This window comes from Scyliorhinus torazame, chromosome 3 (genome assembly GCF_047496885.1).
Source record: "Scyliorhinus torazame isolate Kashiwa2021f chromosome 3, sScyTor2.1, whole genome shotgun sequence".
Lineage (NCBI taxonomy): Eukaryota > Metazoa > Chordata > Chondrichthyes > Carcharhiniformes > Scyliorhinidae > Scyliorhinus > Scyliorhinus torazame.
Genome location: NC_092709.1, coordinates 47,857,771 through 47,872,248, shown reverse-complemented (window position 1 = coordinate 47,872,248; position 14,478 = coordinate 47,857,771). Strand labels below are relative to the sequence as shown.

Below are 14,478 nucleotides of genomic sequence, written 5' to 3'. Positions count from 1 at the left end.
AACACTAAAACTTTATCCCCACTGGCAAAACTCCGAACTTTGGATTTCTTGTCCGCTACCCGTTTCATCACATTTTGTGCAACTTTCAAATGTTGCCTAGCCAATTCACCTGCTCTATTTAATCGTTCCCTAAAATTTGACACGTAACCCAATAGTGTAATTTCCGATTTCTCACCCACCAATTATTCCTTAATCAATTTAAGTGGTCCTCTTACCTCATGACCAAAAATTTGTTCAAACGACTAAATTTGGTAGACTCACTAGGTGCATCCCTAATTGCAAACAATATGAATGGGATTCCTTTATCCCAATCCTCTGGATAATCTTGACAATACGCCCTCAACATTGTCTTTAATGTCTGATGCCTCCTTTCTAATGCTCCCTGCGATTCTGGATGGTACGCAGTTGATTTAAATTGCTTTATTCCTAAGCTATCCATAACTTCTTTCAATAACTTTGACATAAAATTTGATCCTTGATCCGATTGAATTTCTGTGGGTAGTCCATATCTAGTAAAGAATTTAAGTAACTCCTCCACAATCCTTTTAGCTGTAATATTACGTACAGGAATGGCTCTGGAAACCTAGTAGACACACCCATTATAGTCAAAAGATATTGATTTCCACTTTTTGTTTTAGGAAGCGGCCCTACACAATCAATTATGACCCTCGTAAAAAGTTCCTCAAATGCTGGAATGGGTATTAAGGGCGCTGGTTTTATCACTGCTTGAGGTTTCCCTATCACTTGACATGTGTGACATGATTGACAAAATTTAACTACATCTTTATGTAGTCCAGGCCAATAAAAATGTTTCTGGATTTTAGCTTGAGTTTTCCTTATTCCCAAATGACCTCTCACTGGTACCTCATGTGCAACTCGCAACACCTCCTTTCTATACCCTACCGGCAATACTACTTGATGAACTTCTGCCCACTTTTCATCCGCCTGCATATGTACAGGTCTCCATTTACTCATCAAGACATCACTTTTACGGTAATAACACTCTGGTATACTCTCAGATTCCTCTTCCGTATATGCTTTCTGATATATCCGTTTTATTTCTACATCTTTCTGTTGTAACTCCGCCAATTTTCCTGAACTAAAAATATCCGCCTCATCCTCCACCTGTTCTTGTTCTTTTTCAACCATCTGATCAAAAATCGTTTCTGATAATTGCACTTCAACTTCATCTTCACTCTTTGATTTCTCCTCGTCATAACCTGTGACTTTGTGACGTTGTTACTACACAATCCGGAAAAATCACAGGATATTCGTCCTTCAACACTTCATTTGTCTGATTTTCAGTTGGCTTATCAACCACAGTAGACATCACTCCCACCTGCGATCCAGCTATATCATTACCCAAGATAAACTGTATTCCTGGACAAGATAATTTCTCTATTACTCCTACTACCATTTCACCACTCTTCACTGGACTTTCCAACCTTACCTTATATAATGGAACGCTACTCCTCTCACCCTGAATTCCACATATCACCATCTTTTCTGGCAACATTCTTCCCAAACTACATAATTCCTCATCTCTTACCATTAAAGATTGACTAGCCCCTGTATCTCTTAAAATTGTGACTTCTTTACCTGCTCCTCCTGATACACATGAGTAAACTTTACCCACACAAGTAAATTCTTTCAAGACATCTGGCACCTTCTTAGCAATTACTTCTTGAAAAGGCTGTACAATCGTTTGCACCTCCTTCGCTTCCCTTGGGCTTTCCTTCACCACTCTAACAAATCCCACTGTCTTATCCTGTTTTACCACATCAGCCTTTCAAGTGCTTTTCTTCAACCACCAACACTGTGACTTTCCATGGCCTAGTTTATTACAGTGAAAACATTTGAAACTTTTCATTTCTTTTCCACCCTCCTGGATTTCTTTTTTAATCTGAGGTACACTCTCTTTATTGTCTCCCATCAGATCACCTTTACCTTTACCACTTGAGTATTTCTCATGTCCCTAGTTTCTTTCCCTCACAAGCTGAAACTGATGTCGGAAACCAAGCCTTGATTTATGAATTAATTCATAATCATCTGCCATTTCTGCTGCTAATTTCACAGTTTTAACCCTCTGTTCTTCCACATGAGTTCTCGCTATATCAGGAATTGAATTTTTAAACTCCACCAAAAGTATAATTTCTCTGAGAGCTTCATACGTTTGGTCTATTTTCAAAGCCCTTATCCACCTATCAAAATTACTCTGTTTGAGCCTTTCAAACTCCATGTATGTTTGACCAAATTCTTTCCTTAAATTTCTAAACCTTTGTCTGTAAGCTTCAGGGACTAGCTCATATGCACTTAAGATGGATTTCTTCACCTCCTCATACTTTCCAGATACTGCCTCTTCACTAGCTCTACCTACCAGCTTTGTTGGAATCAATAATACCCACATGTCCTGTGGCCATTTCATTTGTTTAGCTACATTCTCAAATGAAATGATAAAGGCTTCCACTTTCTTCTCGTCAAACCTTGGCAATGCTTGGACATATTTAAATAGATTCCCACCAAGCCTTTGACTATGACGCTCTTTTCACTATCCTCATCACTATCCTCCAACTGTACGTTTCCCTTAACTGACTTTCATGTTTCATGGCCATTTTCTAAAGTTCAAACTCCCTCTCTTTATCCTTTTTTCCCTGATCTGTATCTCCCTTTCTTTTTCTAATGCTAGGGCTATTCTTTCTTTTCTCCTTTCTTCTCTCTCCTTTTCTTTTTCCTCTCTCTCTCTTTCTCTTTCTTTTTCCTCTCTCTCTCTTTCGTATTCAAGCCACTTTAACTCTTTCTCATGTTCCATTTGTTTAATTTGCAACTGAATTGTTGCCATTTCCCATGAGTCAAACTCTATCTCAGGCAACTTTAAATGCTTAACTACCGCCATAATTACCTCATCTTTTCGCATTTTGTCAGGTAATGTTAACTGCAATGTTTTGCCAGACCCAACAGTCTACGTTTAGTCTCTGTCCATAAGGTATTGCGTGTGACAGTCTCCACCCCCAAAAATGTCTGAGCCTCTGAAAGAGCCATTGTCCACAACACACTTAAATTAAAATACAAAACCGGAAAAGCAACACTCCTTCACTGTCTTTAAGTTCACAAAAGCCAATCCAATAGATAGACTTTTATCCGCCTCGAGCCCCCAATTGTTATGGGGCTGGCATTTTCAGAACCCCAAAATGTATCATGGAGTTCAACCAACCTCCCCCTTTAATGCTATTGTTGCTTTTCCGAGCACACGGCTTGTTCTCCAGGTGTGGGATTACAATTATGGACATGTGGGTTTTTAAACACAAAATAATGTTTATTCCATGAACTCAACTTAACCTCTTAAATAAACATTGGATCTCTTAACACCCCTTACTTCAAAGATAACGCCGAAAATATTATAACACTAAATAATCCTTCAGCTATTCCTTTCAACATCCATGAGACTTAACACCTTTAAACAGAAACACATCAGGTTAAAGGCTTTACTATTATGAGTTTAAATCACCCAAATGATCCAGAGATAGTCTTTCATGGCAGAGATCACAGCAGATCCAGTTCACTGCAAACACAGACACACACCCAAGCTCTTTTCAAACCGAAACTAAACTGCAAAATGGCTGAACTAAAACCAAGCTCCCCCCACACTCTGACATCACTGCATTTCTCAAAGGTACATTGCTTCAACATCCATTTTTTAAAGGTACCCTCACATGACAGGGCATTAGGTCATATCTGGAGTACTGTGTACAGTTTTGGTCTTCTTGTTGAAGGAAGGACATACTTGCAACACAAGGAGTGCAACAAACATTGACTTCACTGGCTCCTGGGATGAAAGATTATTCCATGAGGAGGCATTGAGTAGACGAGGCCCTTATTTCTTTGAGTTAGAAGAATGGGAGGCGATCTAATGGAAAAACAAAATACTCTAAAGGGACTTGGCAAGGTCGATGAGAAATTGACTTCCCTGGCTAGGGAATCTAAATGAGGCCATAGCTTCAGAATAAGGGATCAGTCATTTAGGACTGAGATTGGGAGAAATTTCTTCATCAAAAGGATTGTGAATTGTTGAAATTCTCTATACCGTAGAGCTGTAGGTGCTCAATTGATGTGTTCAACACAGAGGGGGATAGAATTTGGGGTACTAAAGGGATTAAAGGCTATGTTGACAGTAGGCGAAGACAGAGTGGGGTAGAAGAGGTGGAACTGACTTGAAGAACCACGTGATCTCTTCCCCCTCCCTTTTTCTTTTCTTCTTACAGACAGAGAAGGGGAGAGTGAAGACCTCCTAGATGTTTTTTCTTGCAGATAGAACTATGTCACACAGTAAATTGCAATACAAGCAGTGTTTCAAGGTGTAACTCACAGTCATTACGAACTATCTGAAGAGGAAAGTACCATGACCAGAAATGTCCACCTGGTCCATACGAAAACTAACGACCCTCAATTGTCCACTCACTGAAATATCTATCTAATTTTCCCTTAAATTTTGCCTGTTTCAATGAAGCAGCTGGGACGGTCTTGTGGCACAGTGGGTAGCATCAGGAAGAGAATTGGAATGAAGCAGTTGAGTGCATAATTCTGTGTAGTTACATCTAAGCTGTGCAATGTCCTCTTTTTTAAGCTTGAACCATATCTTCCGTTTCTGGAGTTTGTGGTAAACTTAAATATATAACCAGCGTTTAATATTTAATTTCCAAGCACATTCCAGAGCCCCGTGTCATTCTTCCCAACTGTGACAAGAACCAGTGCAGCTACACCCACCCAGCAAGATGAAGAAAGTTAACACAGGCCAAATCACAGTACTGGGATGAGGAGGGCTAAGAAACTGGCCACAGGGCCCACTTGCTTTGTCCCTAGTTGCACTCTCAACGTACATTTGCAACTCACAGGAAATATATAAAAGGAGATTGCTGTTTCAATAGGATTGCGTATGGAATTCACTTAAATCTGTGCCTCAGCAGCACCTTCTCAAGGGTAATTAGGGATGGGCAACAACTGCGAACCTTGGCAGTGATGCCCACATCCCATGGAAGAATTTTTTAAAAGGCCATTTGGCCCGTTGTGCCTATGTCAGCCAGAAAATATCTATTGAGCTTCACCTCTTGGTGTGCAGCTCTGAAGGTTACCACACTTTAAGCGCACACCAAGTATTGTTTTAAATGCAAGGTATGTTTTTGCGTCTATCACCCTTTCTTGAATAAATCTGCAAATCCATTCATGAATATAAAAGCATTCCATTTATTACAGGTGCATTTTCATGTCTGTTCACTAATGCTAGTTATTGTTCCACATTGCTATGCATTACTATGCATTATTGCCCATATTTTTGAATGTTATGCTGGAATGAATGTCTTTAAAGTTACTTTTATTCATTCGTGGCATGTGAATGTTTCTGACAAGGCCATCATTTATTGCCCTTCTCTAATTGTCCTCGAGAAGGCGTTGGTGAGCTGCCGCCTTGAACCGCTGAGCCCCATGTGGTTCAGGTGCACCCACAGTGCTGTTAAGAAGGACATTCCAGGATTTTGATCCAGCAGCACTGAAGGAACAATTATATAGTTCCAAGTCAAGGTGGTATGTGATTTGGAGGGTACTTGCAGGTGGTGATGTTCCCATGGCTCTCCTGCTCTTAACCTTCTAGATGGTGTTTGAGGTTTGGAACTGTTGTTGTAGTAACCTTGGCAAGTCTCTGCAGTGAATCTTGTCTATTGTACATGTTGTTGTTGATGTGTGCCAGTGGTGGAGGAGGTGAATGCAGAAAGTGGTGGATGAGGTGCTGATCAAACAGGTTGCTTTGTCCTGGATGGGGTCCAAATTCTTGCGCGTTTTGTTGGAACTGCACTCATCCAGGCAAGTGGTGAGTATTCCATTAATATCCTGAGTTGCACCTTGTAGATAGTGAACCGGCTTTGGGTAGTAAGGTGATGAGTTACTCACCATAGAATCCCCAGCCTCTGACCTGCTCTTGTAGCCACGGTATTTATATGTCCAGTCCAGTTCAGTTTCTGGTCAATGGTAACTTTCAGGATGTTAATAGTGGGAGATTCAACAAAGGTGATTCCATTGAACTACAAGGAGAGAGTTTGATTCTCTAATTTTGGAGTTATCCATTGTCTGCCATTTATGTTCATGAAGGGGATTTTCACAGTAACCTAATTGCAGTGTTAATATAAGCCTACTTGTGACACTAATAACATTTATTATGTTACTTGCCACTTTTCAGCCCAGGCTTAAATGGTGTCTAGGTCTTGCTGCATGCAGGCAATGACTGCTTCAGTAAAATGTAAGGTATAAGCAAACATCCCCACTTCTGAGCTTATGTTGGCAGGAAGGTCACTACTTTGAGGAAGTCTTGCCATAATATTTGGAGGCTGAGCTTATTGGCCCTCATCAACCACAATCATTTTCCTATGTACAAGGTATGACTCCAACCAGTAGGGAACTTTCACCTGATTCAGTTGGACTTCAATTTTGCTCGAGCTTATTGATGCCGCACTCATTCAAATGTTGTCTTGATTTCATGGACTAATGGCTGACATAACCTCTTGAATTGGGCTCTTTTGTCATGTTTGGAGCAAGGCTGTGAAGAGGTCAGGAGCTGAGTGGCCCTGGCAGAACCCAACCTGAGCACTGATGAGCAGGTTGATTATCATCATAGAATTTACAGTGCAGAAGGAGGCCATTCGGTCCATCGAGTCTGCACCGGCTCTTGGAAAGAGCACCCTACCCAAGGTCAACACCTCCACCCTATCCCCATAACCCAGTAACCCCACCCAACACTAAGGGCAATTTTGGACACTAAGGGCAATTTAGTATGGCCAATCCACCTAACCTGCACATCTTTGGACTGTGGGAGGAAACCGGAGCACCCGGAGGAAACCCACGCACACACTGGGAGGATGTGCAGACTCCACACAGATAGTGTCCCAAGCCGAAATCGAACCTGGGACCCTGGAGCTGTGAAGCATTTGTGCTATCCACAATGCTACCGTGCTGCCCATGATCTGGAGGATCATTGTGAGTGGAGGATCTGATGAACCTGGATTAAACAAGGTTGTGTGCTTCCCTCCCACAGCCCCCCCCCCAACTTGTTCATTACATACCTGACCATCATCGTTCACCTCATCCGAGATTACCTCCCACCCCGTGTCAGCCTGTAGTATCATCTGGAAAGGAAGCTTTCCAATCTTGGTCATTTCTGGGCAAAAGCAAAATTGATCACCATAGACATCCACGACCTTCAGTTTGCAGATGACTACCTCATGTTGGCTCACTCTGTACAGGACATACAAAGGACGCTTGATCACTTCAGAGTAGTCTGTGGGACACCTCTCTGAATTTTGGCACATATCTCCAGATGTAAGCGAAGAAGGCTTTCCAGGGTCAATTGGGCAGAATGTGCTTCCATCATTTATGGTGCCTCGATTGATGGTGTGGGATCGGTCTAGTTTTATTCTTGTTTAATTTTACTCTCGCAATTTGATGCAACTGAGTGGTTTGCTAGGTCATTTCAGAGGGCAGTTAAGAGTCGACTGGGTCCAGACAGCACATTTTCTTCCTGAAGGACATTAGTGAACCAGATGGTTTTTATGACAATCCTGGAATTTCACGATGGTCAGTCAACACTGACATTAGTTTTTTATTTCAGGATTATTAATTAATTGAATTTAACTTCCTGTTTGCGAGATTTGAGTTAATGTCACTGGAGCATTAGTCAAGGCCTTTTTATCATTAATCCAGTAACATTACTGTTACGGTCCCATTCCATGCTACCATCGTCCATGTTCCCATCACAGTACACTAAGAACTAAGGTTCCTTCACACTTCATCCAATAATACTGCATGATAAAAATGCCATTACCCTGTCAACATCAAAGAAAATTCTATGTCTTCCAAGGATGTACTATATCAAGATTGGGCGGGGGGGGGCGGGGGTTGGGGGGGGGGGGGGGTAGGGTGGGGGGGGGGGTGGGGGGGGGTAGGGTGGGGGGGGGTGGGTGGGGGGGGTGGGGGGGGGTGGGGTGGGGGGGGGGTGGGGTGGGGGGGGTGGGGGGGGGTGGGGGCGCGCGTTATCGAACAGAAAAGTTTCTAAGTGTCATTTCAGGCGGGTTTGGCTGAGGTTTTCTCCCCAGCTCTGTTGGTGAGTTCCTTACTGCTATCCAACCACACTTAGTCACTTTTGACTTTTGCGGTCCCTGGGGAGTTTCTCTGTTGGCTAGTCCACACTTGGGAGCGCGATCTACCCGACTGGGGATAGAGTCCCATAACTCGCGAGATGAGCCGGGTATTTCCCAGCACTCAGAGCGCCGAGAACACCCCACTATCTAACGCCCATCCTGGTAGATTGGGGGCCTCAGCGAGGAACTCTGCTGGCAGTGCCACCTGAGCACCATGGCACTGCCAGAGTGCCAGGGTATCACCTGTCCAGAGAACATGCACCTGGGGGCCTCCATTCCCCTGGGAGACCTCCACGAGTGCCGTACCATCTGGTCCCCATTTGTGGAGACCAGCACTGAACGGTGCTTGCCTGAAGTCTTCAAGGTGAGGAAGTTAGGCCTTGGTTAGCTCTCGGGATCACATATTAGAGTGAGACTCTAATATGTAGATTTGCCAGATATTGATCCTGCCCACAATGGGAGGGATTCATATCACGACATCACACGAGATCACATTCAACTCGCGAGGCATAGCAAGCTGGGTAGATCCCAGAAATGGGATCTCCCGGCATCTGTTGGTTGCGTGCGCGTGCTACTTTTCGGGTGCAACAACCTTGGAATTTTTTTTTTATCACTTGGGAGTTGAACCCGTTGGCCAGACCAGCTTCTCCGATATCAGGCCACCCTTTTGTGGTCACCCACACCCCCAACCACAGGCAATGTCACCGCGCCCCTCCCCCCACACACATGGGTATTACCCCACACCCCCCCAGTGAGGATACCCCACTATGGGGTCGCTGAGGGCCCGTCTTTTCAGGCCTTCCCATGTCCCATTCTAGGCTGCCCCCTGTTCAGGACCCCCACCCTTCACCGCCGCCCCCACCTTCGGGAAGCCCCTTCATACCTGCACTTAGCCGCCCCCACCCCCTCCCTCACCTGTCATACTCCTACCCATCCCTCCTTTCATGGACATGGCCACCTCAGGCCCCGGCCCTTAGGAGTGCCACCCTGGCATCTGGTGCCATGGCACTGGCACTCTGGCAGTGCCCCTGCTGACCTGGCAGTGCCACGTGGGCACCTTGGCAGTGCCAGAGTGGCCATCCCAAGGTGTCAGCCTGGCAGTGCTAAGGTGCCAGAGGGAGAGCTATGGTGCCGCGCTCCCATGTCCCAGATAACCCAGAGGGCTCCAATGGCCTGAGAGACTCCCCCAGGTGCCATGGTGCCTGGTCCACATTTGTGTGGATCAGTACTAATTGGCGTCCACCTTACCGCTCACTGAGGATCTGATTAGATCACGGAAGGCCGATAGAACCGGCTTCCATCTCGCTAATGAGATGGAGATTGCCCTTAATTGGCCTCAATTAACTTTGCGTTGCATCTAGATGGGATCTAGATTTCGTGAACGGCAGTGGGCCGGTTAGACTGCAAACCGCTCGGCACCCAGCGCGGTTCCCAATTTGGTCCTCTCACACAATCTAACCAACCCGCATGGATCCTCGCCAGGCACAACATGGCTGTTAAATCGTGCTTTTGTCTTTAAGTCTGTGGTTTTGTCATCGAGTTTAGGGTAAATTTCTAGAAATCCAGTAGCCCTACATGTTAGGGTACAAATATATTTCACCATAGACCAGCTATGTTGTGGTTTGTGTCCATGATTCTTTGCATGATGAATTCCTGCTATTGCCAGCGCTGTTGCCGAAGGTGCTGAGTAGAAAATGGGTGTTTGTTCAAACAGATTAAGTGTACCTTGAGGAATGAGTCATGTATCTCTGAGCAAAAGTACATGCCTGGGAACAAGTTGTCTTATACCCTTCTGAATAATGCATTGCCTCAGGACAGAGAAATTAAAGTTTGAAGGTTAGAAATGTAAAGAACATTATTTCTGTGGCTGTTTTATAATTTTAAGAAGGAAGCAATCTTTTATTGCTCAATATGTTACTCAAAGACCATGGGCCCATAACTTTCTGGTTCCCCAGCATTGAATTTAGGGGGTACCCCAATGATGCATTGGGGAAGCCCTCTATTAGGTTCCTGCATAAGGGTTAACTTGGCAATTGTCCAGAGGCACTAACTTTCTCTGGACAATTGCGCTGCGCTGGGAACCATGCGACAGAATGACTTAAATCGCTAACTTCTGCCAGTTTTAATAGTGACTGAAAGAGTTGGAAGGAAAAAAATCACTTCTAACTCCATAGTAACTATTTTGACGGCCATGTCCAGCCTCGCACACCCAGAGCACCCAAACCCGGCCAACTCTCCTCACGGCCTGACCCCCTTCCCAGCCTCCCTGTCACTCCTCCCGGTTTCCCTGCCACCCATCCACCCCAGTCTCCTTGACCTCCATCCCTGTCTACCTGACCTCCATCCCAGTTTCCCTGCTCCCTCTCCCCCCTCCCAGACTTCCTGCTCCCTCCAAATCCTGGATTGTATTGGGCTTTTCAGAGTGCTGTTGGAGCTGTATTCATCCAGGCAAGTGGGGAGTATTCAATTACACTCCTAACTTGTGCCTTGTAAATGGTGGACAGGCTTTGGGGAGTCGCTGCAGGATACTTAGCCTTTGACCTGCTCTGGTAACCGCGGTATTTATATAGCTTGTCCAGTTCAGCTTCTGGTAAATGGTAACTCCCAAGATGTTGATAATGGGGTATTCCGTGATGATAATGCCATTGAATGTCACGGGGTGGTGGTTAGACCCTTTCTTGTTGGAGAGGGTCATTGATTAGCACTTGAGTGGCGCGAATATTACTTGCCACTTGTCAGCTCATGCCTGGATATTGTCCAGGTCTTGCTGCATTTGGACATCTTAAAATTAATTTATGTAAAGTTCCTTGAGAGGTAAAACCATGAAACCAGCACATTTATTTGTTGACCGTTAAGTTGCTGCATGTAGGTTTTCAGAGTACTTTACACCTACTGTTGTAGTGGTTGATACATAGAACATACAGTGCAGAAGGAGGCCATTCGGCTTATCGAGTCTGCACCGACCCACTTAAGCCCTCACTCCCACCCTATCCCCGTAACCCAATTACCCCCTCCTAACCTTCTTGGTCACTAAGGGCAATTTATCATGGCCAATCCACCTAACCCGCACATCTTTGCACTGTGGGAGGAAACCGGAGCACCCAGAGGAAACCCACCCAGACACGGGGAGAACGTGCAGACTGCACAGGCAGTGACCCAGCGTAGAATCAAACCTGGGACCCTGGCGCTGTGAAGCCACAGTGTTATCCACTTGTGCTACCATGCTGCCCTAAATGCCCGAAATGATGTGCTGCTGCAATCCTTGACATGTACAGTTCTTAGATATTTTTGAGAGAGGCAATATTGGTTTTAACCCCAGTTGGGAACAGTGTGTGGTATTTGTGGGGTCAGAGCTGGGAAAGTTTTCTTAACGACTCAAGGCCACTTCATTATATCTTTGCTTATTTTCGAATCTGCCAAAGGCAGTGGAGGACTTAATTGAAAGGTAAAGGGTCAGGGCCCAATCAGCCTTGCAATATTGTTTACACTGAAGCTTGGGGAGGAGCACCTGGCTATCTACCCACCGGAGAAACGGGGCGGGGTGGGGGGGGGGGGGGGCAACAGAATGGCTAGTGTGTGGAGTTTCTTTTGTTTTTGGAAGGATTCCTTTCAAAGTTGGAAGAGCTGGAGTGCTCCTCGGGGTGGGGGGGGGGAGGCACAAAAGATTCCTGGCCCACCTTGATCTTTCCTTTCCCAGCCCCAAGCAACAGTAATTCCTTCCCCACCCATTACATTCATATCCTTGGGACCACCCCCAATACCTGCTGGCCCACCCCAGCATTCACATCATTCCAAACTGCCTCAGGCGAGGGATAGATGTTCAATATTTAAAGGAAGCCCCCAATTAAAATTTGCCTGCGTCTTACTTCTCTCTCAATGTTTGGGTACACTGCCTGCTTCAAGCTCCTCACATTTGATCCCACCCAGAGTTACAATCTGCCCCATCGGTTGGCATGTCAGAACCTATGGATAAGATCTTGTTTCAAACATCTGCAATCGCTTCACTTCTCTCTTCTGTTGGATTTGTTGCAGAGATTTTTACACAGTGGAGGTACAACTTCCCGGTAAATTGTTTGAGGTTTTGCCGCAGGAAATTAAAGATGGAAAGTTGCTGCGAGTGCATCCAGTTTTTTTTAACATCGGAATAAATGAACAACAGACACTGGCAGAGAGGTATATACGTATCATTTTATTCATAAAACATTTACTCAGTTGTATACGCAGCTGTTTTCTGAGGAACGTAATCAGAACAGAGTGTCTGTTCTTCAACGGTAAATTCTTGTTTTATTGAATATTTGCCTACTTTGTGGAAGAAATCTGCACTCATGGGCCAAGTTTGATGGCTTGCTTTTTTCTACATTCTGTTTTCCTCAGCATTTTAAACACCTGAAACAAGTACCCAGTCAACCTGTCCCTTAATTCCCTTCTCCCCCCCCCCCCACTGAATTGGAGATCCATGAGGTGGACTATCAAAAGCAGTAGAATTGTTTTCACATAATTTGTGACCTCGTGACTCAGATAGCACTCACTGCTCCATCACCATCAAGCCAGATGTCCAACCTTGGTTCAATGAAGAGTGTAGAAAATCACGCCAAGAACAGAACCAGGGATACCAGAAAACAAAGTGTTGACTCCAACAAGCTACAACACAGAATTTCATGCATTCTAAATAATGAAAGCAGCATGGTGTAGGCAGAGCTAAATGACCCCATAGCTAATGGTCAGGTCAAAACTCTAGTCCTGTCACATTTTGTCATGAATGGCAGAGGACAATTAAGCAACTCGTGGTGGATGAGGTTCCACAAACATTCCCATCCTCAATAATGGCAGGATCAGAACACGAGATATCTGGAAACAACTAACTGCATTGCACAAAGCACTGATGACATAAGTCTCCTGACAATATTCCGACTAGTGTTGAAGACCTCTGTTCGAGAACTAGCCGCACCTCAATGAAATTCTTCCAACAAGAAGCTTAAGCACAATAATGTGAAAAATTGCCCATCTTTGTCCTATCCATAGAAAGCAGGACAAATCCAACCTGACCAACTGATATCTGGCCTGCCTGCTTTCAGTCATCAGCCAAGGGATGGAAGAAGTCATCAGAAGCGTCATCTCATTCACCAACAATCTGCTTACCAATTATCACATTGGGCACAACTAAGACCATTCAGCGCCAGATCTTATTACAGCCTTGGTCCAAATGTGGACAAAGGAGCTGGATTCCACAGTTGAGGTGAGTGTGACTGCTCCATTCGCAAATGTTCAAGTAGTGAAGTTACCCATACCAGCATGCAGCAAGACCTGGACAACTGCTAGACTCGGGATGATAAGTGGCACACAACATTTTCGACATGTCAGTGTCAAATAGTGGCCATTCCCAGCAAGTCTATCAACCTAGTTTTAATGCTTAATGTCATTATCAATATAAAATCACCAGCCACCAATATCCAAGACCTCGACATGATCAGAAACTCAACCAGCCATGTAAAGATTGAGGCTAAGAGAGTAGACCAGAGGCTGGGAATTATCATCCCTGACTCACCAAAGTCTTTCCAACACCTACAAAATACAAGTCAAGATTATAGTGCCATACTGCCCACTTGCTGGGATGGGTGCATTTCCAACCACATATTAGCATAACCATCCAGGATAAAGTAGTCTGCTTGATGGCAAGCCATCCATCACGTTAATTATTCACTCCCTCCATCAGCAGTAGACTGTGGCTGCAGTGTATGCAGCATATTGTCTCGGTTTCTTCGAAAAATATCCAAAAAGCAACCTCAAGTAATAAGTCAAATAAATACTGGCCTTATTTAGTGATGTCATGAACAATAAGCATGACTCCAGCTTACAATATCCAGATGGTCACCGAGCTGCCAGATTCAAGTTGCAGTAGACCACAAGGTACTGTAATGCTCCAATCAGTATTAGTTGAAACCCAGAAACAATATACAATCTACTGCTCATGGGATGAGAGTGGTGAACCCAGTGTGGAGCAGCGTGGGAGGAGAGTGGTGAACTCCGTGTGGAGCAGCGTGGGAGGAGAGCGGTGAACCCAGTGTGGAGCAGCGTGGGAGGAGAGTGGTGAACTCAGTGTGGAGCAGCGTGGGAGGAGAGCGGTGAACCCAGTGTGGGAGGAGAGTGATGAACCCAGTGTGGAGCAGCGTGGGAAGAGAGTGATGAACTCAGTGTGGAGCAGCGTGGGAGGAGAGTGGTGAACTCAGTGTGGAGCAACGTGGGAAGAGAGTGATGACCTCAGTGTGGAGCAGCGTGGGAGGAGAGTGGCGAACTCAGTGTG

At 45.0% G+C, this 14,478-nt stretch overlaps 1 protein-coding gene across 8 annotated transcripts in view; it reads left to right on the top strand.

Annotated features, from left to right (window-relative positions):
• Nucleotides 1-14,478, top strand: part of inpp4b (inositol polyphosphate-4-phosphatase type II B) — a 1,315,761-nt gene that overhangs the window by 1,182,086 nt on the left and 119,197 nt on the right. For all 8 annotated transcript variants that reach the window (XM_072495637.1, XM_072495635.1, XM_072495634.1 and 5 more), the window contains one exon: nt 12,210-12,350. In XM_072495637.1, coding sequence (XP_072351738.1) covers nt 12,210-12,350 — 141 coding nt within the window. The remainder of the gene's footprint in view (nt 1-12,209; nt 12,351-14,478) is intronic.